This window comes from Hydra vulgaris, chromosome 01 (genome assembly GCF_038396675.1).
Source record: "Hydra vulgaris chromosome 01, alternate assembly HydraT2T_AEP".
Classification (NCBI taxonomy): Eukaryota; Metazoa; Cnidaria; class Hydrozoa; order Anthoathecata; family Hydridae; genus Hydra; species Hydra vulgaris.
In genome coordinates this window covers 19,181,069-19,208,739 of record NC_088920.1, presented here as the reverse complement: position 1 = coordinate 19,208,739, position 27,671 = coordinate 19,181,069, and the positions used below count along the sequence as shown (strand labels likewise).

Below are 27,671 nucleotides of genomic sequence, written 5' to 3'. Positions count from 1 at the left end.
GTTTTGGTGGTTTTTAATGATACGACCTCACTAGCTATCTTTGAGTTCTTTAACATTTTTTGCTGCGGCACATGCGTGTTACGCAGCGGAAAAAGGTAAAGTGGTCAATTTTCCATCCCTTTTTTGTCAATCTTTAACAGATGAGTATTTAACTAAATGCACGTGAAAATATATTAAAATTATATTTTCATAATAAAGTTTCTTTATGTTGTTTTAATAGGCCGGGTGAATAAAAATTGGCAATTGCTTTGACTCAGTAATTAGTGAAAAAAATTGGTAATTTTACGTGAAAAAAAAACTTCAGGAATTTCGCTAAAGTTTTTGTTTACGTTCTTAGCAATTACTGAGTAAATTGCTTAACTTTACGTGAACAAAAATTTGAGCAAAACTCCTGAGTTTTTTATTCGCGTAAAGCTGACCAATTACTGAGTAAAAGCACTTGCTCATTTTTATTCGCCTGGCCCACTGGTTGTAAAAGTAATGGTTTAAAAAATGCAAAATTTTAAAATAAAATTTTCAACGTGAAAACTTGATTCCAAAATCTGATTTAATTTACTCTGGAAACGGAGCTGGCATCTTCAATTTATCTTTGGTCAAATTTTTTTTTATTATAAATAAAAATTTTAGGAATTTAACGAGAAGAACTTTGGCAATTTTCATGAAACGTAAGTTTCACGAAAAAGTTCCTCGATAAAGTTATGTTTTTCCACAAGTTTTGTCAAAGAGTGAAACTTTTTAATAAAAAATGTGTGTTATTAAATTTTATGTTTTTACATGTAAAGTATTGAATGTAGACGCTTAGTTAAAACCTACCGAGTTAACTCAAACGTTTTGGCGCATTTTTATTAATATTTTTATTATTTACACGACCGAAAAATTATATTTAAAGTTTTAGAGAAAAAGTTAGAGAAAAAATTGTTAATTATAACTTTCATTAACTTTGATGAAAATCTCGAAGTTATTTGTATAAACTTTGAATGAATGGATTTTCAGTTGCAATTAATTCGTTTCGTAACTTAAAAATTAAATACTTAACCTACCAATACTGATATTGCTTTTAAACAACGATTTCTAACAATTGTTAATAAAAATTATAAATAAAAAATAAATGGTTATATTTGAGTTTAAATAAATAAAGCTATTAGGCAGAGTGAATTAAAAAAAAGCAGTTGCTTTTACTTATTAATTGGTCGGTTTTGCGTGGTTAAAAACTTAAGAAAAATTAGTGAAATGTTTATTTACACAATTAATTTTACGGAACATACTAATGCCTTAATATAGGTTAAGCTACTTTTTCATCTGCCACAAACAACAAAATAGTTTTCTGTAAATTATCAGCTTACCAATATTTTTCGTTGCAAAGATTTGAGCTAATTAAGGTGGGTATCTTCTTTAACAATCGCGCGGTAACCTAATTGATGTAACGTAAACTGAATATATATAAGTCAAAATAATACGTTTATTTTCCTAAGTAGATCACTTCGAATGAAACATCTTTTTTTTTTTTTTGAAATGATCTTTTCTTTTTTTTTTGAAGCTTCATCATATTAAAAGTTTTCGATTCACAATACCCATTCGCAGAAACATGACTTAAAAGTTGAAATAATTTTTTGCTTATTTTGTACTTGTTACTACTTTTAACGTAGGTTTAACGTAGGTTTAAAGTAGGTTTAACGTAGGTTTAACATAGAAACAAGTACAAAATAGTAACAAAATGCCATATTTATATATATATATATATATATATATATATATATATATATATATATATATATATACACGGCATTTTGTAGTAGAATTGTCCCCGGAAGTAACGATAACATATAATTTGATTTAAGATATATAAATAAATGGCTAAAACAATCTATTGAATAATTTTACGCAGAATAATAACTACTTATTTTAATTTAAGAAGCCAGTTTGTAAAGGTTAAATATTTGACTTGAAATATTCAACTGAAAACAAAAGGTTTAATGCAATGTTTTTTTGCGTCCCGTAACACAGCAAATAGTTAACTATAATTCCTAAACTTATAATAATTAAACGAAATACAAATATACAGGAAAACAAACAAATGTTTTTGGGAAGATGCCTAAATTTATAAACATATTTGCGCCCGTGGCGCAGTGGTTAGAGCGCTTGCTTAAGAAGCAGGAGATCCAGGTTCGAAATGAGCTTTGGACATGTTTTCGCGTCACGGTAAGGAAGGAGGCGTGAACTTCCTGGTTAAATGCATTTCCGCGGTACTCTGTGAAAAGACCGTTAGGTCTTCTTGGGGCACCTAAAAAAAATAAAAGTATAAATAAATATAATCTGTTAAAATAAAAGTTATATATCTAAAAATGTGACATTACAAAAATCAAAATGTCCCGTAAGTAACGGTGGAATCACCCATATATATATATATATATATATATATATATATATATATATATATATATATATATATATATATATATATATATATATATATATATATATATATATATATATATATATATATATATATATATATATATATATATATATATACAGTGGTGTGAAAAATATTAAGACCACAAAGAAAAAAAGCTTTTTTTTTAGTTTATACCACTTTTTAGATTCTAAAAAAGTTGCAGCACTACTTTATTTTATTATAAACGTGCTGTGGGTGTGGCTGAGTATTGAAATTATTAATTTTAATTTTAATTTATTAACTTTTATTGTAGAGTTATGTGTTTTAGTAAACATTTGGTATATTTTGCCTTGTGAAATGTAAGTTGCAGACAAGTGAATATGTATGGTTTAAACGAACTATAAGTGATTTTTGTTAGATTATTGCTGTTGTTAGTGATACAGTTTAATATTTTTCTGATTTTAAATATGTGATTTTGATTATTTAAGCTTTTTTTTTTGTCAGATTATATTATATTTTCAAAATATGGGTAAAGTTGCTGACCCTAGTCCCAGAAAGCGAGGCAAAGTTGAAGCATTATTAAAGTTGGAAACATTTTCACAACGGGAAATTGCCAAGAGATGTGGACTAAGTAAAACAGCAGTTTTTACCATCAAGAAACGATTGGACTTTGGTTTTACATCCTCTCCAAGACGTTCCACTTCAGGACGAAAACCAGTCATGACGCCACGTGCAAGAAGGGTTCTGCTTGCAAACGTTCGAAAAAACAGAAGAATGACCAGCAAGCAGCTCCAGGGTGTGCTGCAGGAGCACCAGATCAATGTCTCAACAAGTTGTGTTCGGAGATGGCTGATACAAGATGGATTTGTAGCACGTCGACCGCGCAAAAAACCGCTCTTGACCAATGCTCAACAAATGCGACGGCTGCAATGGGCCATGGATCACAAAGATTGGACCACAGAACAATGGAGAAAGGTATTTTACCCTTTACCATTTTTTATATAAGAGCTTACAATCATGTACTTTAAGTTGAAGCAAAATGTAACATATTTTTTCATATAATAATGATGTTTAATATCATTACCCACTAGTGCAATTGTTTTATGTATCGAACATTGTAGCAATGGCTATGTTTATTGCATGAATTCAAAATGAATTGAACATGTAACCAGTGATTACAGGATGTTAATCTAATGTAAGCTCAAGGCTTTTACAGTGTGTTTGTATTTTTAGGTTTGCTTTAGTGACGAGTCTATGTTCGAGATACTCGATGATAAATGTCAGTACGTGCGCCGTCGTTCTGGGGAAGAATTTCATCCGCAATGTCTGGTAAAGACCGTCAAGCATCCTACCTCAGTAATGATATGGTCAATGATAAGTTCCCATGGTGTAGGAGCCCTTAGAATTGTTGAAGGCAGAATGAATCAACATCAATACATCAACATATTAGAGAAAAGCCTTCTACCTCAACTTCCAATTCATTTTCCTGATGGTGATTTCATCTTCCAACAAGACGGTGCACCGTGTCATCGGGCACTCTCTGTTACAAACTTTTTGAATCGTAATAATGTTCCTATCCTACCATGGACTGGTAATTCACCTGATATGAACCCGATAGAAAACTTGTGGATGATAGTCAAAAAGAGAATTGCCGACAGAAAACCAACAACAAAAGTCGCATTGATTGAGGCGCTCATAGAGGTTTGGACACATGATCCAGAAATACAAGACATGTGTCCAAGACTGATTGATGGAATGCCTAAGAGGGTTGAAAAACTTATTGCAGCTAGAGGAGCATCCACAAAATACTGAACTATGCCCATTTTATGACATTGTGTGCGTGTCTTTAAAGGAAATATTCAAAAAATTTACTTTTTCAACAATGGTCTTAATAATTTTCACACCACTGTATATATATATATATATATATATATATATATATGTATATATATATATATATATATATATATATATATATATATATATATATATATATATATATATATATATATATATATATATATATATATATATATATATATATATATATATATATATATATATATATATATATAGTGTGTGTGTGTGTGTTTGTGTGTGAAGAAAGTAAAACTTTATACGATAGTGGTCACATGATTCTAAACTTATTCGAAATTTCTAAAAATAAAACCTTTTTTAATATGTTTTTTAAATTACTGCACACTTCTCCACCATTAAAATTAAAAATTTAATTAACTCATTTCATTTAATAAGTAAGTTATTTTGTACATAGTCATTAAAATAATTGGGTCAATTTAAAAAAACTATCGAGTTCATTACACATGCGCCGAATTTATGAGATAAAAGGCAAAAAAGGATCGGATCTGTTTCCTAAAATACTTTCGAACTAAAATTTTAAGAGTATAAAGACAAATAACAATTTGAGCCTCAAACCAAAGTTGGATATTACTTTTACACTTAGTTATAATGCCCCAAATGTTCCCCCCAAATTGCTCCAAAAAATAAAAAGGTTCTATTGCAATGTTTGGTTATGGTTTAAATTCTAATCATAGTCATACTAAAACTATTACAAAATTTTCAAAGCGTATTGTCAACAAAAAATTTTGGAAAAATGGTTAATCACAATTGTGATTAACCGTTGTCGCGTTAAATAAGTAGCTCGTTAAATAAGTAGACAAACAGTTCTGCGCTTGCGTAAAAATACTGAAACACGTAAAATTGGGATCCTAAAACCCAGCGTTAAATAAGTAACATTGCTTATAAACAAAAAAGATGGCTGACCACGATTACTCTGTTGAAGATGTTAAAAATATCTTTATGATGAAACAATTAAGAAATGTATGAATTTAAAACAGCGTAAATCATTTCTAAAATATTCTGAAAAATTTCAGTTTACTGGTATGAATTAATATTAAGAGTAAGAGTTTTAAAGATTTAGAATTTAATCTGTGATAAAATGTAAACATTGTAAACAAATGTAAACATTTGCGGATCATTTATATACGATTGTAAAAATTGCAGTTATAATTCTGCAAATGAATAATCTTCAAATGAACATATACAAGAGTAACCGTTGCATACACGTTTTGCATACACATGTCACATGTGTTTACCAATGTTTACATGTGTTGTAAACGATTGCATATAATTTATATACCATTCTAAACATTACAGAAATAGTTCTGCAATGAATAATATTGCATAAACTTATACAAGTACTCAAAAGTAACCATTGCATACACCTTTGTCATACAAATGTAAACATTGCAAACAAAATTCTGCAAACTAGTCTTCGAATGAACATTTATTTTGAAATAGTTTGATGAAAGTGTGGAAACAGTTGTTTTTATTTTTTTCTCTTAGGTGGAAGGCTGTACTATGTAACTGTTTTTAATAAGCTGCAAGCTCTTTTAACAGATGAAGAAAAAAAACATGCTTTTAGAGGTCTGCACGACTCTAATCATGGAGCTCATTTTGGCCTTAATAACACAAGAATTAAGCTAAAAAGTGTATTTTATTAGCTAGGTGACAGGGTTAAATATTTCAATTGGATATATTTTTTATCAAATTTTCTTATATAATAATTGTCTTCTTTGCATTAAAAATGATTTTCAACATGGTTCATTTTCTAACTAAATGTAATTGTAATTATAGTAATATTTTTTTCCAGCACAAAATGCTTATCATATTGTTTGCATAATGTTATCTAGGTATGGTTAGTGATATTACTAAATGGGTGAAAGAATGCGACAAGTGCCAGAGCATGGAGAAGATTAAAACTTGTGCTCCAGTACTGAAACCTATTAAGGTCATCTAATTGTAAGAGTTTTTAGGTATAGACCTCATTGGTCCCTTTCCACTTACAACACAAAGTAATAAATACATTTTAACTGTTACTGACCTTTGGAGTAAGCATGTCGAAGTATTTTCAATACCAGAAAAATCTGCTTTTTTTGTTTCTAAGTGTCTTGTTACTTTTTTTATCAATTTGGCCCTCCAAAAAAAGTACTATCAGACTGAGGTAGAGAATTTTTAAATAGCTTGAATGAATTTTTATTTTATTTTTTCAATATTAGGCATTTAATAACATCTGCTTATCATCCACAAACAAATGGACAAGATGAGAGAACAAATCAAATTATTAAGCAAGATCTTTCAAAAGTAGCTAAAGAATCCCAAGATAATTGGGATACTTTATTATAACCAGTATTATTTGGTCTCCATACATGTGTACAATCTTCAACTAAGTTCACTCCATTTTTAATGTTTGGCAGGGAGGCAACACTTTTTCCATCTTTAGCTCTCAATGGTAATAATCCTGATTTTAATGATGATAATACTGACATTGCAAAAAGTAATGCAACTGAATCACAGATTCAAGAAAAAATGGATTCCCGTTTTGCAGTTCATGTCGTAGTGAATAATAATATTTGTATTGCACAAAAAAAAAATACAAAAGTACCATGATAAATAACATTTAAACGGTTTCAAGTCATTTAACTTTAAAATAGGTGGCAAGGATATAGTGAAAAATTACAAAAAGATAGGTTGCAAAGGTAACTGTATGGAGCATGATTGGCTCAGACCTGCTATAACTACCGACTTTAAGCCAACTGGAGCTGTTGTGTCCCTTAATGGTAAAGTTTGGAAATCAGCTGTAGCTATCCCCAATATGAAGCCTTACTTGGAAGAAAATCTAAGTTTTATCTCTTCAAATATTTTAAAAGTACATAATTATTGTTTGGAAATCACTGACCAAATGCATATAAACCAAAAACCATGTGATAAAATACAAATTCTACTTCCACAGCATTAAAGATTACATCCACATTAATGTATGATTTAGAAAGAAAGAAAATAAAAGTTAGTGAAGTGATAGCTTTTCCTACGTCTCCTAGCAATTATAAAACTAACAATAACTATAGTAATAGTAACTATATTTATAGTAACAAAATTTTTGCACTTAAAGAAGAGAAGCCAGTTAATAGTGTTGTAGAAAGTGTTAAATCTGATAATATAATTTAAAAAAGTGAATGTAGAAGTTCAAAGTTTTCTTAAGTTTTTGTGCAGTTACTATTGCCAGTAATTTTTATTCAAAATTGTCAACACAGTCTAAAGAAAAAGCCTTAGATATTTTAAGAAATCCATCTGGCTGGCTTGAGTAAGTTTTCACCTTGATTGATATAGCACAATGTTTGCTTTCATATCAGTTTCCTAAAATATCTGGGTTTCGAAGTTCGTGTATTTTTAGTTGCTTTAATTCAGGTGGTTTTTCAGAAAATTACAGTTTTATACAGATAATCAATGTTAGAATGCTTTAATTCAGGTGGTTTTTCAGAAAATTACAGTTTTATACAGATAATCAATGTTAGATTTTCTAACATTAGGTGCTTTTAAGTAATGCGTCCTCTGATGTTGTTTCCCATTTGAAGTGTGTTCAGTTCTACAAATTCACTTTTTATTTGTTCACATAAAGATGATATACCATTGATAGTGCATAGAGTTGCACGTTCATCCTTGAATTGTTAAACAAGCAGTCCTTTAATTATCGAAGTAATGGATTGGTCAAACGCAACCAAATGGAAATGATTGTGGTCATAAAAGGTCTGCCTTTTCTATTGATTGCAATCGTTTTTGTAAGTGCAGACAAAATGATAATAATTGATCGTCATTCAAGTTTTTCTGGATATGGATTATAATTCCTGTTACATCATTAGTGTTTATGTATCTTGTTGTTCCTGCGGTTTTTTTAGTTTTTGTGACATAATACACATAAAAAAGTTTTTTTGTTTTCTATCGTCGGTTTGTTTATGTATCTTATGTTTTAGTTAATAATTTAGTTTAATTTAGTTATTTAATATATTTAAAATTTCAGTTAATAAGTTAGTTATTTATTTTATGTTTGTATATGTCTTATAGTCGTTTAAAGTTATATAATTGGTTAATTTAGGTCAACTATTGCTTCTTCTTTATTTCGTTATTGGCATGATGATTTGTTTTCCTTACTTTGTAGTTTATTTTTTAATCTTATCAGTTATTTATTATATCAATTAGGATTATTGATATATAGTTAATAGCTATTGTTATTAAACTCTTTACTTACAAGGGTTTGTTTTTGTAGCAGTAACCTATAAGTTCTTCTACTACGACAAGAGTAATATTTAAAAATATGGGTATTTTATTTTTAATTTTAATGAGATATTTGATCAATTTATTATAGAATATTGTAATAGTTTAGACTATTCTGGCTTGTAAATGGCGTGACTGTTTTAGCATTTTTAACATTCATACATTTCAAAGATTCAAATTTTTCTGGTACAAATTTAGAGTTCATTTTATAAATAAATTCATTAACATATATTGATCAATGCAGTTGTTAAATACTTTTCTGGCACAAAAGTAGGTATTTATTATTTAAATTTTTTTCACTGCATTTTTATTATACAATTTATGTTATACTATATTTCTATATTATATAGGCTTGTAATTCTATGTGGAAAATCGAATTTCTTCCGAAAATGTCCAAGTTTCAACCAAGTTAAATTTTTTCAAAAGGACTCAGAAACCATATTATTTTATTTTGTTATTTATATTGTGTAAGAATTTTTTGATCTTATTTACAAAATAAAGCTTTAGTTTAGCATGAAGTGTGTCGTTTCTTTAATGTCTTTTTAATATAACATAACACCGCTAAAATCATTATTCAACAGTAGTGCAATAGTGGTGTAGTGGTAGAACGCTCGCCTCTTAATCGAGAAGTTCCAAGTTCCACGTAGTACCACGCTCAACTTGTTTCTCCGCAAAACAGCCTTGTCCGTCATGGTTTGTGTTTCGGTGTTATAGAGTTCAGAGAGGGTTGTAACCTCAACTTAAGTTGCCTCCTCGACTGTAGTGGCTTTCTCGGCCTTGGAAAGGTAAATTAACACACAAAAAAAACTAGACACTAATTAATAAATCCTCTTCTTTTCTTCTGTGAAAATATCAGAATACTTTTCTTACTATTTATGTGCGTGCGATCAAGTAACAATTACTTTTAATCGAAAAATTTAATAGTTAGTGTGAACTTTTCTTAAATTAAACATTAAATTTAAAATAAATACAGTTGTTAGATAGATAATTTAACGTGAAACATTTTGCTAAAATGCGCAGTTAAATTATTTAGTAATTACAGTTAATTTGCTCGTGAGATGACTATTTTATTTGATATCATTAAAGTATGTCTTTTATTTTAGTATACTTATCCAGTATTCAGTTATCCAGTGACCTAAGAAAAGAAAAAAGCTTTTCTTAAAAATATATGTCTTGCCATACTATACTAAAAAGATATAAATTTCGACTAAAAATTCTAGTCGAAATTAATATCTTTTATATTTTTAATTTATATCTTTATTTAATTTATATCTTTTATATTTTAATTTATATCTTTTATATTTTTAAGTATCTTCTAGTAGATATATACTTCGTGAGTTAAATATTAAAAGTAGTAAACTATCACTATAAAAATGCTGGGAAATAACAATTCGCTTGACTTAAAGTTCGTCGTATAACGTATGTTTTTTTAGATTTGTTTGTCTGGGTTAACAAAAAATGCCTCGACTGTTCAATTTGTCTACTTATTTAACGGTCTGCCACGGAGAAAACTGTCCGCTGAAGTAAACTGTCCGATCGGACATTTTACTCCATGGCACAGTGGGCCAGTAGGTGGACAAAATGGGAAAAATTTTAGTTGTCTAATCTTGAAAACCTATTTAATTTTAGTATCTACATATATTAGGAGAAATCTATTGATAATTTATTTATATTAAATCCCTTAGTTACCAGGACTCTAAGCATTTGAATATTGAGATAAAAAAAAAAAAAAAAAATTATAAATAAGTAATTAACGGTGACATCAACGTTGTGTAATATTTCAATTACATCTACGTTTTTGAAACAAAAAATTAGTACATGTTATTCTAGAGTATTTAGAGATAAGAAAAACCAATGTGTGAAGTAAATTTGTTATAGCATGTTATCTCAGTTATACTTTGAAAATCACAGATTAAAAAAAAAAATTTATTAAGAAACTTATTTTTTGCCGCACAATAACTAATAATTACCACAATTTGCCATGTGTTGTCTTATATTTATTTGAGCTATATAATGCTTCAATCGAGTTTTAATTGATTGCTCGTCCCCTTAAATCCCCGTTCAGATTTTATGTATGTTTTAACTTAATTGCTATGGTACTAAATTTTGCATAGCAACAACTCATTTTTTCATTAACGTTGTTTTAACAGTATTTTACTTGCGCTAAATACACAATATTGGGGGTATGAATTAAAATGAGATTCAGAATTCTTATAAGGTTAACTTTTTTTGGTTACTATGGATACCTTACTTTGCATAACATAGCAACAACATATTTTCGGTAGTTGTTAGTAATTTAATTACTAACACTGACAGTAATTTAATTACTTTTAATTTTAATTACTAACACTTGTAGTAACTTAATTACTAACAAGTATTAGTAGTCCAGGCGGCATATATATTATAACATTTTACTTTTAAATACAAAATACTTGTTACAATAATTATTTAGATATGGTTTTGTTAAACTTAGACATTCATAATTTTCTCCAAGAAAACAACCTTAGTATTTCAAAACAAAATATTACTGAAGATATATTATAATTTATTCAGCCAAAATTTGCTGATTTTAAAGACGTTGATTTTAGACATGCTGTTCAACGATTTGTTTACTTGTATAAAAAAAAGTTGAAATCTGCAAACTATACTGTGAAAAATTTTGAAAAGAAGTTTGTGAACTGGCTTAATGAATATTTAATTGTCAGAAAAAATAACAATGAACCAACTGCAAGTAGACGTGGTCGAAAACCAGTTGCATTTGATAATAGTTCTAATAAAACTAAAAAACGGCGTGTATCTTGTTTAATTGAATCTCATTCATCCAATGAATTATTTTTTGCTGCTAATAAAAAATTTAGAGATGAATCTGTTGTTATTGCTGCCAAGAATGTTTTAAATATATCAAATACAGATAAAGCAACTAAATATTCAGCAGACGAAGCACTGGCTTTAATAATTAATGCAAGTCTGACAAAAGCTTCCTATCAATTGATTAGAAGCGGAGCCTTGGAGAAAGAATATAACATCTACCCCGCTTACAATGATGTCAGAGATGCAAAATTGAAATGTTATCCTGCAAACATAACAGTGGAGGACTATTCAGCTTCAGTTCCTTTAAAAGATTTAATGACTCATACTTTGCAAAGAATCTGTGCAGTTCAGGAACCTGTGCTAAGGCACTTGATATTGAACGACAAAGCAATAAAAACAATGACACTAACGTGTAAGGCTGGTTTTGATGGTGCTACTGGCAAAAGCATTTATAAACAAGTTTTATCAGAACCCGACATTAACAGAGATTTAAAGCGTGAAGAATCATTATTTATTACTTGTCTTGTCCCATTGGATTTGACTGGATTTAACAACAGCAACGAAAAGGTGCCTATTTGGAGAAATCAAAAGTCGTCCTCCACAGCCTATTGTAGACCCATAAGATTTGCATACAAAATGGAATCCAAGGAATCTGTGATTGAAGAAGATCAGTACATTAAAAGTGAGATAGAAAGCTTGGCTATGATTTTATTAGAGGTTTGCGGATCTTCTATTGAAGTGAATTGTATTATTGAACTTACAATGATTGATGGGAAGGTTCAAACAATATTATCTGAAAAAAATAACTCATACCAATGCTGTTCAGTGTGTGGTGTCTCTCCAAAAAATATGAATAGTCTTGATATCCTTAATATAGATTATACTAACAGAGAGTTCAAATATGGTCTTTCCAGTCTTCATGCATGGATTCGATTTTTTGAGATGTTATTGCACATTGCATATAAAAAAGAAGCAAGAAAGTGGCAAGCAAGATCTAAAGAACACAAAGAAAAGGCATCTGTAGCTAAACAAAAGATTCAGACTGATTTTATGAACAAAATGGAACTTGTTGTTGATTTCCCTAAAAGTGGTGGTTCTGGAACAAGTAATGATGGCAATACCTCAAGGCGTGCTTTTGCAGCATATGAACAAACAGCTGAAATTCTGGGTATTGACCAAAACCTTATATTCAGATTTTACATTATCTTGGTAACGCTCTCTTCAGGATATGAAATAGACTGCTTAAAGTATTACATGGCTCAATCAGTTCACAAAGTATTGATACATGGACATGACATAATTAAAAGCCTTACATTACCCATCGGACTTATGTCAGAGGAAGCTCAAGAGGCTAGAAATAAAGACTTTAAATCTTATCGCGAAAATTTCAGCCGAAAAACATCCAGAAAAGCAACAAATACTGATCTTATCAATAGACTCCTAGTTTCCAGTGATCCTGTTATTTCATCATTGCGTAAATCAACATCACACCAAACAAATCATAAAGCATTTCCTTCAGATGTTTTACAATTACTTAAACAATCTTCAAACGATATTATTGTTTTATAATTTTTTGATGTAATTTAAAATTGATAACGTTTTCTAGCACTATTTTTTGCTTTTATTATTCCTAAAACATTATTTACCTAAATACTCAATTTTTATTCAATATAGGTGGGTCAAAAATCCGATAAGATATTCAAATATCAATTTACCACTTTGTAACTAAGGAAAGTATCCGATAACTAAGCAATATAAGTATCCATAACAACTAAATTTAAAAAATTATCACTTTTGTAAGAAGTGTGATCTCATATTGGTACTCATGCCAAATTTAGTGAATATAGCACTTATATAATATCTGCAGATAACAAAAGTAGGTTGTTGCTAAGCAAAATAAAGGTATCCATAGCAACGAAATAAAAAAATATTACCTTCATAAAAAGCGCAGACATCATATTAATACTCATACTAACTTTAGTGAATATAGCTCTAATATTAAATTAGTTATGAATTTTGTCCAGTAAAATTGCATTCTGGCCCACTGTGCATGGGAAGTAGAATGTCCTAGTTTGGAGTAAGTTGTCCGACCTAGAGAATAGTGTAATTTTATGAATTGCGGCTGATTTTGTACCATCATTTTAAAAATTAATTTTAAAAATGGATGAACAGAATAATGCTGAAGAAAGAATGCTTGCTGATGTTAGTAACTATATATCTACATCTGTTTATCGTTATGACTGCACACCGAATGAAAAGCGGGCTATTCGACGAAGAGCAAGCAGGTATAGATTATAAACATACATAGATTATATCATTTTGTATCTATGTTACTAGTAACATAGTTACAATATAATATATACTTTTATACACTGTTAAGAAAGTTACAAATATAGTCATTATGACAAATTATTTGTAACATTTATGACACTGTAAAGTAGATTACAAATATAGTCGATATGACAAATAGAATATATAATTATCATATATTCTATTTGACATATCGACTATATTTGTTATTATATTATATACAGTGTCAGTGTTACAGATCACTAAAGTATATAATATAATATATGTTAGTGATCTATTTTGCAGTGTACATATAAGATTTTGTAATATATGATGGCATTATTGCTACCATTTTACATTACATGTTTTGTTATGTATTAGAGTATGTATGTCCCTAGTATACTAACAATCGACAAAGTATGTCCATTGAATGTTTGTATTAGGTATATCTAGGTATACTAGGTTTCACACAAGTATATACCTAGTATACACACAGTACTTTCAAACTAAACATAGTAGATTATTTTTACACAAAGTAAATACTTTGCTCCCATTTAATAATACTTACAAGGATATTCAAAAAAAATTATAGCACAAAAAGTTTATTTATGTATTATTGGAAGCAGTTCCAATAATACATAAATAATTATTTATACTTTACAGGTTTAGGATGGAGGATGATAAACTGGAAGTGGTTTTTAGTAGAGCAAAGAAAAAAAATTGTTAATTTTTGTCATAGAGAACCTACTGCTGGTCACCTTGGTAGAACACAAACTTTTTACAAGGTGTCAAAACGTTTTTACTGAATTTAAGACCTGTGACATCAGAATAATAATATATACCATATGCTAGAATTTGTAATTTGCAAGTTACACATAACATAGGTTAAAAAGTTTGTATATAAGAGCTGTTTAGTTTTTAAATCTTGGATTTAATCATCTTGTGTTTTAGGCTAATAGTTTAGATGAGCTGTTCAATCAAACCATCCAGTTAATGATTGTAAAATTTTGCAATGATCGCCACATTACGTGGGATACTCATTTGGATGCCTGTACTTTTGCATACCATACATCAAGGCAAGAGTCTACAAAATACGCTCCCTTTGAGTTAATGTTCGGAAGGAAGCCCATACTTTCTATAGAATTAGAAGTTGCAGGAGAATCTCCTCAATCATTGTTAATTGATTTTAACACAAGACCTAAAAGCAACCAACATTTTATGAATAAAATAATTGAGGAAAGGTATAAAGCATTTACTGGTTTGTTAAAATATGATTGCAGAACATTACTGTAACAATTTGATTTTTTTCAAGGTTTTTTCTTTCTTTTTTATTTATTTCCGGCATGTTTAATAGAGTTTTGATATGCAAAATGTTCTTTTTTGTTTCATTATAAATATACTTTGAAGTTTCACAATAATTGTTTATACTTTAGATCAAATCTGCTGGAAAAAGCTAAACAAAACATTGAAACGGCTCAAGAAAAGCAGAAAGAAAATTATAACAAGAAGCATGCAAATCCATTTGTTTATGCCATCGGGTCCAAAGTCCTTATCAAGGATTTTACGCAGAAAAAAAGGAAAGAAGGCAAATTAGATTTCAGATGGCTTGGACCTTTCTGTATCATGAAAAATTTAGGGAAAAGATCATATCTCTTACAAGAGATAGCCACCTTGAAGGAGAAGAAAGTTAATGGTTCCCAGATCAAACCATATATTAGTGGAAGCAAAACCTTAACACCAGAGGCTGATTCTCTTCAAGAATATCTACTTACTTGTAGTAAGATAAGTAGTACGGTTGATAGTAGACATACATCTTCTGTTAATGTTCCATCAAATACTTATTCAGTTTCAACCATAAGCTCTTCTACAAGCAACAACAACAACCAGAATAAAACATCTCATGCATTTTTAACACCTAGTATTAAATCTATTCCAATTACAATGTCAATGCAACCCTCAAAATGCTACTATGATGAGCATGATTATTGTAAACCAGCAAAGCAAAAATGTTATGAAACAAATGAATCCAATAATGATCACAAAATTGAGATAAATTCAATTGAAGTAGAATCCTTCAAAATTGCATCCAAAGAAAGAGAGAACAAAGTATTTTGGATAAAAAATAGTTTATTTGAGTTGACGTTAGTGAAAAAAAAAATTCTTTGGAGTGAGAACAAGTGGCTAACAGATAACATAATTTTTGCCTCACAAAATATTTTAAAGGCACAATCATAAATTTCTGGTTTTCAAGATCCAATCTTAGAATTAAATATGTCATTTGTTACTATGAGAAGTCCTTTCATTCAGATACTTCACAATGGATATGGGCACTGGTTTGCAATTAGCAATATAGGGACACGAAAATTAAATGAAGTTCATGTTTATGACAGCTTGTTGCACTCATTGAGTTATCAAGGAAAAAAACTGGTGGCTGCTCTTTTAACATGTCTTGAAAAAAACATTGCCATTAAAATAATGGATGTTCAACAGCAGAAAGGAGGGAATGATTGTGGCTTATTTGCTGTTGCTTTTGCTACAGCTTTAACTAAGCAGATACAACCAGAACATTGTTTGTTTAAGCAAAGTATAATGCGGGATCATTTATTAAAAAGCCTTCAAGAACAGGTTCTTCCCATGTTCCCAACTGTTAGTGTAAATGTAGGAAGGGGCTGTGTTAGCCGTATTGAGGTCATAGAAATTTTCTGTTCTTGTCGGATGCCTGCTGAAGGCAAAATGATTAAATGTTTGAAATGCAATGAGTTATATCACTTGAACTGTTTGATCAACATTTCGGAAAGCAGCTTTGATGATTTTTTGTGCGATTCTTGCAATTAACTTCTGGATATAAAAAATATAAATAATAGCATAAATAAAAGTAATTATGAAGACATTTCATTATAGTAAGAAAGATTAAGAGTAGTATTAACTTCAAATGTAGCATTAGCTTAAAAAGTAGTTCTAGCTTAAAAAGTAACGTTAGTTTAAAGCGTTATTGCTCTTCTTCTTTATATTTATTTTGTCTTATAACTGTCCTTATTTTGTCTATAATTTTATTTATGCTGGAGCTTTATTTGTTTATTTGGATTTATTATTTATTTTTACTTATGATTGGAGTTTGAAGAAGTTTTTTGTTATAAGGTTTCAAAGACTTGTAGTTTTTGATTTATTTTTATTATTAGTTATTTTTAAAAAAATGATTATTTTTTCCATTATTTCATTGATTTTAACTTTGCCATTATTTTATTTTAGTTTGCCTACTGTTGAAATATGGTTTTAATTTAGTAAACTTCCATGAATTTAAGTTTACTTTATTAATCATTCACCAACAGTTAAAGAAAAATTGAATTCAACTCAATAAAAGTAGGATTAGTTTTATTTTCAGGTAACATTGCAAAATATGATTTAACTGTAGTTAGATAATATCTTATTGCTGTTTTGTACCATTATTTATTTACATTTATTTTACATTTATTTACATTTATTTACTCTACTATAATATGTATGTTGTACTATTTCTTAAACCCCACAAAGTATACCTTATCTAATCAAACAAACATATCATCATTGTTTATACAGTTGTGTATCATTAATGGAACGGTTTATTTAATAGAATAGTGACAAACTAAAGCAGTTTCCTACTGCTTTAGCTTATTATTGTTGTTTAAAAATAAATAGTAATTTTTTTTTTAATTATAAAATTATCTTATCATTCTTGTAATTGTTTCAGTTGGTTGCTTTATTTTTATCATTGCTATTTGTATCATTAATATTATTAGCTGGTAACCTACATTACAATAGCCTACATTTTCTACAATAACCTACATTTTCTTAAATAACCTACAGTTTTTTTTGTCAAATATATATAATTTGGTTGACAAAGTCAACCAGTTTGGTAGATGCAATTTTAAAAAAAAACTTACTTTAGTTTCTTAAATAAAATGGATTAAGTGAATGATGAAAAAGAAGAACAAGACTTTCTCGATGTTAATATTTACTTAGCTAAAGGGGTCTATCCCATTAGGTGTACTCCTAATGAAAAGAGAATATAAGTTTTCCAGGTTTAGAATGGAAGGTAATCAATAAAAAAATATGGCAAAGAAGGGTTTATGGGTTGAGACTATTTTTAGCAAGGAGCAGAGAAAGTAAATTATTTGTTTTTGTCATAGTAAACATCTTACTTATCACCTTAGAAGAACAAGCACTACAAGGTTTCAGAACGTTTTTACTGGCCTGGAAATTTTCCTTAACAATTTTTCTATCACAATGGCAGATCTAAGCAGTTAAAGCAAAAATAAAAAATCCATTTTTTATTTAAGATAATTGTTCAAAACTTAAAATATTATCATGAGTTTACTGTGATTCTGCTGCAGTTCCTCAAGTAATTGTAGAAGAGTACAACATGAAAATTTCAAGTTTTTAATTTTATGTTTTGTACTAGGTCAAAAAAAAGGATTCTTTTTAAAACACATTTAAAAAGTATATATTAGTAATATATGTGACAAAAGTTAATTAGGTACTAAATAAATTGAAGTAAAGGTTGCAAAAACAATTAGGTACTAAATTAAAAAATTTAGTTTACTAAAAGTCAGGAAATTGCCGTTGCTATGGGCGTTGCTATAGGAGCTGAAAAAACTTCACTTTAAAAAAAATCAATTATTCTTATAATATTGAACATTTACATTCAATTATATAAGAATAATTGATTTTTTTTACGAATAATTACATAATATAAATGTATATATATTCTCAGAGCCGTAACCACCGGGGGAGCCTTGGTCCCTCCAAAAAATTTTTAAATTATAATTTTAAGGGAAAAACATATACATAAAATAATTTTAACAAATTTTTTATCCCCTTCCTTCTTTTAAAGAGCCCTAGGGCCCCCTAATATCAAATTTGTGGTAACGGCTCTGATTCTGAATCTAGAATAAATTTCAAATAAGATAACATAAAAAACATAATTTTTATTTTTTACTGTTTTTAACTTGAACCTTAAACGAAATATAATTTATTATATTTCGTTTAAGGTTCAAGTTAAAAACAGTAAAAAATAAAAATTATGTTTTTATTTTTTACTGTTTTACTATCAAGCTTCAGGTTTATTTGTATGAGTTACATGACGCATAATATTACTATGTTAATTATAATAATATTATACTTAGTATATAAAGTGTTAAAGTTTTCTTTTTGCCGCAGAATAATGCCCGAGTTCTCAAACCATCGTTTAAACAAACGCTAAAACAGTGGTCCGAAGTAAATAATCCGCTCGAGTGGTCCGAAGTAAATAATCCGCAAAAAAGTAGGACAGTTTACTCCAACGTAGGACAGTTTGCTCCTTTTTTATTAATTAACTAGTTGATGCTATTATACTAAAAATAATAAATATTATTACAATAAAAGACATGGGGGTTAATACAAAGTTTAGTAGTTCAGTTAATAAATAACATATAGTATATCTAACTATAAAAAAAAAAAGTTTTCTAATTTTTAAAAATTAGTTTTTTTTATTTTTATCTTTATTTGCATTTTTTGAAAAATTAAATTATTTACTTTTTGCAAAAAATAAATATTTTAACTTTTAAATGCAAGTAAAGATAAAAATAAAAAAAACTATTTTTAATTTTTCAAAAAATGCAAAATATTTTAACTTTTAATTTTTCAAAAAATTCAAATAAAGATAAAAATAAAAAAAATCTAATTTTTAAATATTATAAAATTTTGGATTCCTCGTAAAAATTCTGTCAATATTTCACTAAAATCAAAAACGTTTTTATAATTACCTTTTTCACTTATTTATTAGTAAAGAAATACCTTAACGACATGTCAGCTATTAATAAATCGATCCGAACGAAAAACTCGGCAAAAGCAATATTCTCATTAACAATTACCTGGAAAATACATTGTTAAATTATTACAAATAACTACCTGGAAACAACATTTGAAACCGGGATAGTTGAGATTTAAGCAACTACTTTCCAATATTCATAAAAGTCAAAAATTTAAAAACGGCAACTGATTGTGAACCAAAAGTTATATATTAGAAAAAACGCACGAACGCAAAAAAAAATTAAAATGTTTGGTTAAGTTGTTAAGTTTATTTAATTTTTAAATAAGAAAAAAATTTTAAAAAACTTGGGAAATATTTGTGCATAAAGTAGCTGTCTGAAGGCATGCCTAAAGTTACAGTGCTTTAGTGTCTGGTTAAATTTTTTTTTGTCTTTATTAGATTTATTTATCAGCGTCGTACTTTTGCGTTTATTAGAGTTTTTAATAAAATTACAATATTTTATTAAAACTTTATATTTACATCTTTAATTTCTTTGAGCTCGTGTCTGTTTAATTTTTTATACAATAAAAAAATCTTATCCTTTTTATAATTTCAACTCACATAAAAAAACAAAAACAAACACTATCTTCGAAATGAAAACTTTATCCAACAACCTTTTTTGCATACAAATTTTGGTAGATCTTGTATCTCTTATCGAGGAGCTTTTTAATGGAACAAAATAGTTTTGAAATATTTTGATTTTACTCAAGAGTGAAATTACATCACATTCAAAAAAAAATTAAACATATAATTTTTCCTATCGATATCGAATATATTCTTATATTTTTAATTTTTAAAAGTAAAATTTTTAAAATTCAATTCTTAGTATTTACATATATGAATGTTATATATATATTTTACGTTTATTTATTTTTACTTTCGACGAGAATATATTTAACAATAAATGTAACGATGTAGTTGAAAAACGAAGCGGTTCTTTACGACAAGACCTTAAGGTCTTCTACGAGATCTCACGTTCTTCCTCTTACAAACTTATTGTGATCTTGTAATCATTCTATTATATTATTGAAATTATTATAATTGTAAAACGACTAATATTGTAAAAAATTTAAAGAAAGAACAAAAAATTAATAATAATAATAATAAAAAAAGAAAACATTCTGCGCAATGCTTAGACAAAAACGTTGTTTGTTGTTGGTAATAATTTTACTTGTTCAACGTTCATCATTAATATGAACTTTTAACGCTCGTCTTTAAAATCAACTTTAAAAAAGTTTATCTACGGAATGATCTATGGTAAAAATAGCGCGTTTATTAACAAAAATTCTTAAGTACTAAATACAATATATTTAAACAAAACAACCAATTAGGTTGAGTTGAAAATGTGCTTTATTGTTTTGCACATTACATATTTATTGCATCGGTTGTAATATTTATACTTCCGTAATTTATTATTAAAAAAAGTTGCGCTGTTATTTAAGTGATAATGTTACTATAGTAACTTTATATCAAAGTACTACTTTACGAGCTTTTGTATCTAAACTCTAATTTAGTAACATGAAATACCAAACAACAAAAGCCGTTTAATTTTCGAGCCAATCTTCAATAAATGTTATCAGTTATTTATTCAGCATGATTTATTTTTCTATTTTGAAGCAAATGGATGAAAAGAATTTTCAGTATGACAATTGAAAATCATCCAGCTATGAAATTAAGTGCGTGGTGGAGCGAGGTAAAACGTTTTAACTTTAAATAAATACTTATGTGGTAAATTTTTTTGAGCTTATTTTTATTACAGTTTTTAAAAAGGATTTCCAACGTTATTAATTGTATAAAAAATAAATTACTGGCGTCGAAGACATTACTGGAAGTATTAGATTTTGCTTGTCTTTGTGTGTGTGTGTGTGTGTGTGTGTGTGTGTGTGTGTGTGTGTGTGTGTGTGTGTGTGTGTGTGTGTGTGTGTGGGTGTGTGTGTGTGTGTGTGGGTGTGGGTGGGTGTGAGTTTATATATATATATATATATATATATTTATTTATTTATATATATATATATATATATATATATATATATATATATATATATATATATATATATATATATATATATATATATATATATATATATATATATAAATGTTGTTAGTGTTGCTGTTTTTTAAGTTTATTAATTTTCTTATTTCTTTTGCATTTGATTTATTTTAAAATATTGTAAGCTAGCTGTAATAAAAGCGTGTTAAACACATTCCCGGCAAAATGAATCCTCATAATTAAAAATCACTTGAACTTCGTTTATTAATTTATATTCAGCGGAACATCTATATTTGTACGTTTTTCATGTGGGAATAGACTATATTTAATTTAAATTTATTCTCACCTTTAATAAAAAAAGAGAAAAAATTTAATAAAAACTGAAAAAACTAAGATTTTTTTAATTTGATTTTTAAATTTAAAAATAATTTAACGAAGCAGAGTGTTCATTCGTCGACTGACTAATTAGGGATAGCGCATAACAGTGTAGTGTATATATTTACACTGACTATCTAAGGATTGGCAAATTTGAGTGTAAATACATCAACGAGGATTTTGGCTTTGGCAGGCAATCTTTTAGTTATAAAACGTTTTTTAAATAAAAGATTCCCAGTCTATTGCAGTCTTTATGGCACTTCAAAAGAATTTCAAAAAGTTTATTTGATCTATTAGCACTTTATTATTATTTTTTTTTTGAGAATAAAAATTTCATAATATTAAAGTTATTTTAATCTCATATTACTACCTTATTAAATTGCTTTCAAAATAACTTAAATTATAAATTATTATTTTTTGTTAATTTTCATTATAAAAAAATTTAACTATAAGTTTTTTTCTAACATATAAGTAGACTATAATAAGTCTATTTGTACGTGTATGCAAATACTTGCATTTGTAATATTTTCACGTGCAATGTGATTATTTGCACGTGCATGCAAATAGACTCACCGTATATTTAAAGCATTAAAGTGCTCAAAAACTCGCCAAAATTAGCGGTGGAAATAACATCTACACTAAAGTAAATAGAATAAACATTTTGACATGTTGCAGCAAATTCTCGTAAATGTATTTTGAAAAGTATTAATGATTGCTTGTTACGTAAACTTATTGGTATAAATATATGTAAAAGTTAAATAAAATATAACGTAATGTTAATAACAGTTTCATTCAGTTCATGTTTTATTGATAGTTTTGTTGCTACCTGTGTTTAATCCGTTCTTGGTTTGACAGCAATTTTAATAAATATTTTCAAATAGCATATTTAGAAAATATGAGATAAAAATACTTTTTAGGAGACTTTTTTAGGAGGGTATGGCTATCTTTTCAATGTTGTTGTTATTATTATTATTATTATTATTATTATTATTATTATTATTATTACTATTATTATTTGCCGTATATTAAAATTTACAATGAAATAAATCGTGTTAATAAATAAGAGAGCTGGAGCAAGCAGAAGACATAAACTGTCTTATCATCGAGCCCCAATTACATTGAAAAAAAACGTCAGTATACAAAAAAGAAAATAGCTAAGAGCATAGTAAGAATTTTACACATGTTAGTTACAATATAAATACTAATATAACATAAATATTAGTGTTGAAATATAACTCAATATATCAAAGATTAAAAACAATATAAAAGTATTTTAAAAAAGTTTAACAAAAAAAAAAAATTAAATAAAAATGTAACTGCAACAAAAGAGAGGTAGTGTCAATAACTTTTTAAGATAATTTATATTATTTATGAAGTTATTTTAAAAGAGATATTTTAAACAAAATGTCATTTTGTAATAAGAGATTCTTTCCTGAATTGTTCCAAAGAGATGTTTTGAATATTCTTTTTTTTGTGATAAATTTTGAAAAGTGTTTCCATAGAAACGGTCCACATTATTGGATTTGGTAAGAACTTAGTTTTAAATTAGTTTTTGGTACAATAAAGTTGTTAATTGAAAGTTTAGTAGGATACTTGTGCGAGATTTCACTAAAGTAAGACTGAAATACAATAGGAGAAAGCCCATGTTTTATTTTAAACATGAATTGTAGAACTTGGTGTATATTAAGTTTATAGATACTTAGGGCACCAAGCTTCCTTAAAAGAGGTTCGCAATGAAAAGTTCTGTGTGCACCAAATACAATCCTGCATGCGTGTTTTTGCTTACTATACGGTTTTTTTAATTTACTTCAATTAGTACTACCCCATACAATATTACAGTAAGAGATAAAACTATGAATAAATAAAAAGTATTTTTTTTTCAAGGAAACAGTGTTAAGATATTGTTAAGTTTTATATAATATGGAAATATTTTTTGAGATTTTATTTTCTATGTATTTTATATGTGGTTTCCATGACAAATTTTCATCATGTATTGCTCCTAAAAAATTAACGATTGGTCCCTTTTAATAAATGTTTTATTGATTATAAGATTAGGTAATTTTAGAGGAACATCATCACGTTTACTAGGTTTGGAGAACAAAATAAATTTAGTTTTCTCTTCATTTAACGAAAGCCTATTACTTGTAAACTACTCGTTTATTTTTAATAGTTCTTCATTAAATATATTAAAAAGAACTTTTATGTTTTTGTTGGAATAAAAAAAATTGGAGTCGTCTGCAAACAATATAACATTTAAAATATTTGAGTACAAATTTTTATTACAATTACAATTTTATTTCATTACAATTACAATTTTATTTAATTACAAATATTTAAGTTCAAATCATTTATATACAATAAAAATAATAACGGTCCTAAGATTGAACCTTGGGGCACAGCACATGTAATGTGTTTTTCTTTTTCCATTTTTTTATAAATAATACATTGTGACCTGTTTAAGTTTTTATTTCTTACTCCATAGAGTTCCAGTTTTTTTATAAGTATCTTATGGTTACTAATATAATTTAATATTATCTAAGTAATATATAATATACAACATTTACAAAAAATAATAACAATTTCAAAAATAGAGTATTTTTTAGCCACCACTAATCCTAGTATCCAACAATAAAATTTGATGCGCGCCGTAGGTCACACGATTTACGGGATAGCGTAGATGTCGGCCATGTATGCGTACGGCATTTAATATGTTTTCCAGCAAACATTCGCATTTACATTATTCTATTAAAATTTTCTCGTCGGGTAGTTACCCTGTGGGCACAAGACAAGTTTTAAACGTATAAAATGCGTTTTAACACGTATTAGTATGTATTTTATACGTTTTTAACACGTCTTGTGTCCACTGGTTAGTTCGTTTAACTTCCAAAATTTGAATAAACTAGAAACTCAAAAAAGGAGTAACGCGGTATTTAATAAAGTTTAGAGTAGGGAGACTGGTATTTTCCACGCAGGGTGACAATAATAAGGACACACAAAGGTTCAATATTATATCTTTATAATATAACAATATACATTAATTTATAGTAATAGTTTATATTAAATTTATAATAATTTGATATAAATGTATAAATTTATAACAGATGTATAATATTTGGCATTTATTTTTATATTTTTATTCAAAAAGTTGAGAAGCTTAAATGCTTCAGCGTAATTAAGAATTAGCAAGTCAAAGAAAAAGGTTTTGAGAAATACTTAAGAGGAAGTTTATAAATTACATCACGCTCTGGAGGGAGAGCGACTCGTACGAGATTTGTTTCTAAAGAATTACAATGTTGTAAAGAAAGTAGGGGTCAAAAACGGTCAAAAATTTTCTGACGTAATTTATAGTCAACCCCTAAGGTCAATTAACTATATAGGTAGAAAAATTTACTTTTACAGTTGCGGTTAAGATAACTTATCTAAAAAAATTTATTGAAAAAAATAATGAAAAAATAAAATCAAGACTAAAAAATTAAATACAGTAATAAGTAAACATAATTTTTAACTTTTTTCTATTTAAAGATATTTATAGTGATATACTTTATCAACACATCACTTAAACTTTAAGTGATATGTTAAATAAAGTATATCACTATAAATATCTTCACATGTTAAGCACACATCTACTTGATGAGATACCTAGAGGAAATATACCCTTTTATATAAAAGGGTATACTCCCTTTGGGTATCATACCAAGAAGATGTGTGCTTGAGTCTTAAAGTATATACTTAATGGGAGTATACCCTTTTATATAAAAGGGTATACTCCCTCTGGGTATCTTATCAACTAGATGTGTGCTGAACATAAAGTGTTATACTATATGGTAGCTTTATATATGATTATACATAAAACTACCATATAGTATAACACTTTATATTAAGAAAACATATACTTGATGAGATACCATCTTAAACATTTAGGTTTAATTCTGAAAATCTGAATTCTTCAAAATAATAGGTAAATTTCTATTTGTTTTTTAAGAAAATGAGAAAACAACACAAAAGAGCGAATTTGGCTGGTAGCCATTTTTGGGACATTAAAGATGAAGAAGGAAGAGAAATAATATACGATTGGTCTCAAGAAAGAAGGCTTAAATCGTCTACAAAAATGTTATACTACCGTGATTTTCTTATTTATACATTCACTCCCGAAACAATAAAAAGTTTTTTTCAAAATTTTAATTTCATGGTACTAATCCAGATGGCAATGGCGGCTGTTTCTATCTATTTTTCTAAGTATTTTAATTTAACTTTCAATGTTAATGTTGGATTATTTGTATCTCCTATTGTTTTTCCTTTAGCATTTGCAATTAATGCTGATTTTCAACGACGCGAAAAAGTTTTAGACGACTTAGCAAATTTTAAAGCCGCAGGGTTGTCATGGTTTTTTTGCATGCGTGATTGGAGAGAAGCAGCGTTTTTAGATATAAATTGGATGCATGCTGTCCATCAAAAAATGAAAAGTATGCTTTTTTACTTGAGAGAATATCTTCTAACGAATAAAAGTTCTCGTCGAAAAGTCATATTGAAAGCATTGTATGAAGATTTCAGTGACGCCAACCAATTGATTGAAAGTTTACGAAAAAGTCAGTTACCAACCAATGGAGCACTTGTGTCTAGATCTCTTACTCTACTTAGTTCATTATGTTTAGCATTCGAGCGCCTACGAGTGATTCGCGAGTACCGATCTCCGAGATCTATTCGTTCTTTTAACAAAGTACTCATTTTTTTTTTACCTATTGTCCTATCTCCGTACTTCGTTTTTGAAGGTAATAAGTCAAAAAATGAGTGGTCACCTTATTATGTTTCTGTACTAGTGGCATTTGTCTTTTCTGCTCTTCAAGGGGTTCAAGACAAACTTGATGATCCATTTGACGGAATGAGCGAGGATGACATTAACTTATCAACAATTGATGATTGGACTTTTGAATCTTTAGAAGCTGTTGCAAATAGAAGCTTTGTGATTGGAAGATTTCGAGTGCATACCCAAATTGACGATGCAACTCCAAAAAGGATTTCAAGAAGTTCTTTTAATGCTTCTGCTGATCAAGTAGATAAATCCATAACAATAAACAGAAAAATTTCAACAAGATATACTTCATTTTCTGGTGAACAAAAACACAAAAACAGTTTCTTTGAACATCCATTATTAATACGATCAGGTTCACGAAGAAGCACATTTCAAAAACAGTTTTCTAGAAATGAAGTAGGAATGGATTCAATTAACTTAGAGTCTCATCCATATGCAAATATTTTAGAAAAAATACAAGGTAACACAAAAATATACCCTGGTGGAATCACCAGGCCTGCAGATAATTACACAGCTCATAATTTAAATTCAATAGGAGAAGATAATGAGACCCAGGCAGATCAAATGCAATTAGTTCCTGTGGATAGTATAAAAGTTGATGAAAAAAACTTTAAGAGCCATTATTTTGATTCTAGTGAGTCGCCAAATAGTTCTCTGCGTCTAAATTTAAGTCTACCAAAGAGAAAAAAACGCTATTTCAAATTAAAAAAATCATCGCAAAGTTCAAATGAGAAAATCCGTTTTTTAAAACCAGATGATAAAAACAGTATTTATAGTGAAAATTTTGTTGTGATTGACAGCTTAAAAGATAGCAAGTCAAACTCTGACATGGAGGACAGTGTCTTCGACGATGTTAGTACATAGTTTTTAAAAAATCAAAATGTAATATATATATATATATATATAATAAATTTTAATATAAATGTATTTTTTAATATGAATATAGAATATTTCTCATTTTGTATAAAATACCTATACTTTTTGAAATTTTACTGCACAAATTTGGAATGTGGTTTTTCCAAGTAAGATTTTCGTCAATTTAAAC

The 27,671-nt window shown here is 28.0% G+C and overlaps 1 protein-coding gene and 1 long non-coding RNA gene across 3 annotated transcripts; both read left to right on the top strand.

Moving 5' to 3' along the window:
- Positions 1 to 5,136: 5,136 nt before the first annotated feature.
- On the top strand, positions 5,137 to 9,038 carry LOC136075171 (uncharacterized). The gene is made up of 2 exons (XR_010635723.1): positions 5,137 to 5,293; positions 5,759 to 9,038. It is a non-coding gene; the product is annotated as an uncharacterized LOC136075171 (long non-coding RNA).
- An 11,866-nt stretch (positions 9,039 to 20,904) lies between these two features.
- Positions 20,905 to 27,507, top strand: LOC100200428 (uncharacterized). 2 transcript variants are annotated; one of them, XM_065787573.1, is made up of 2 exons: positions 20,905 to 21,144; positions 25,799 to 27,507. In XM_065787573.1, the coding sequence occupies exons 1-2, from the start codon at positions 21,076 to 21,078 to the stop codon at positions 27,488 to 27,490; spliced, it is 1,761 nt and encodes a 586-aa protein (XP_065643645.1). In that variant the 5' UTR covers positions 20,905 to 21,075; the 3' UTR covers positions 27,491 to 27,507. The 2 variants fall into 2 exon arrangements, with proteins under 2 accessions (XP_065643645.1, XP_065643646.1); XM_065787574.1 differs by lacking the exon at positions 20,905 to 21,144 and adding an exon at positions 22,387 to 22,500.
- Positions 27,508 to 27,671: the final 164 nt, after the last annotated feature.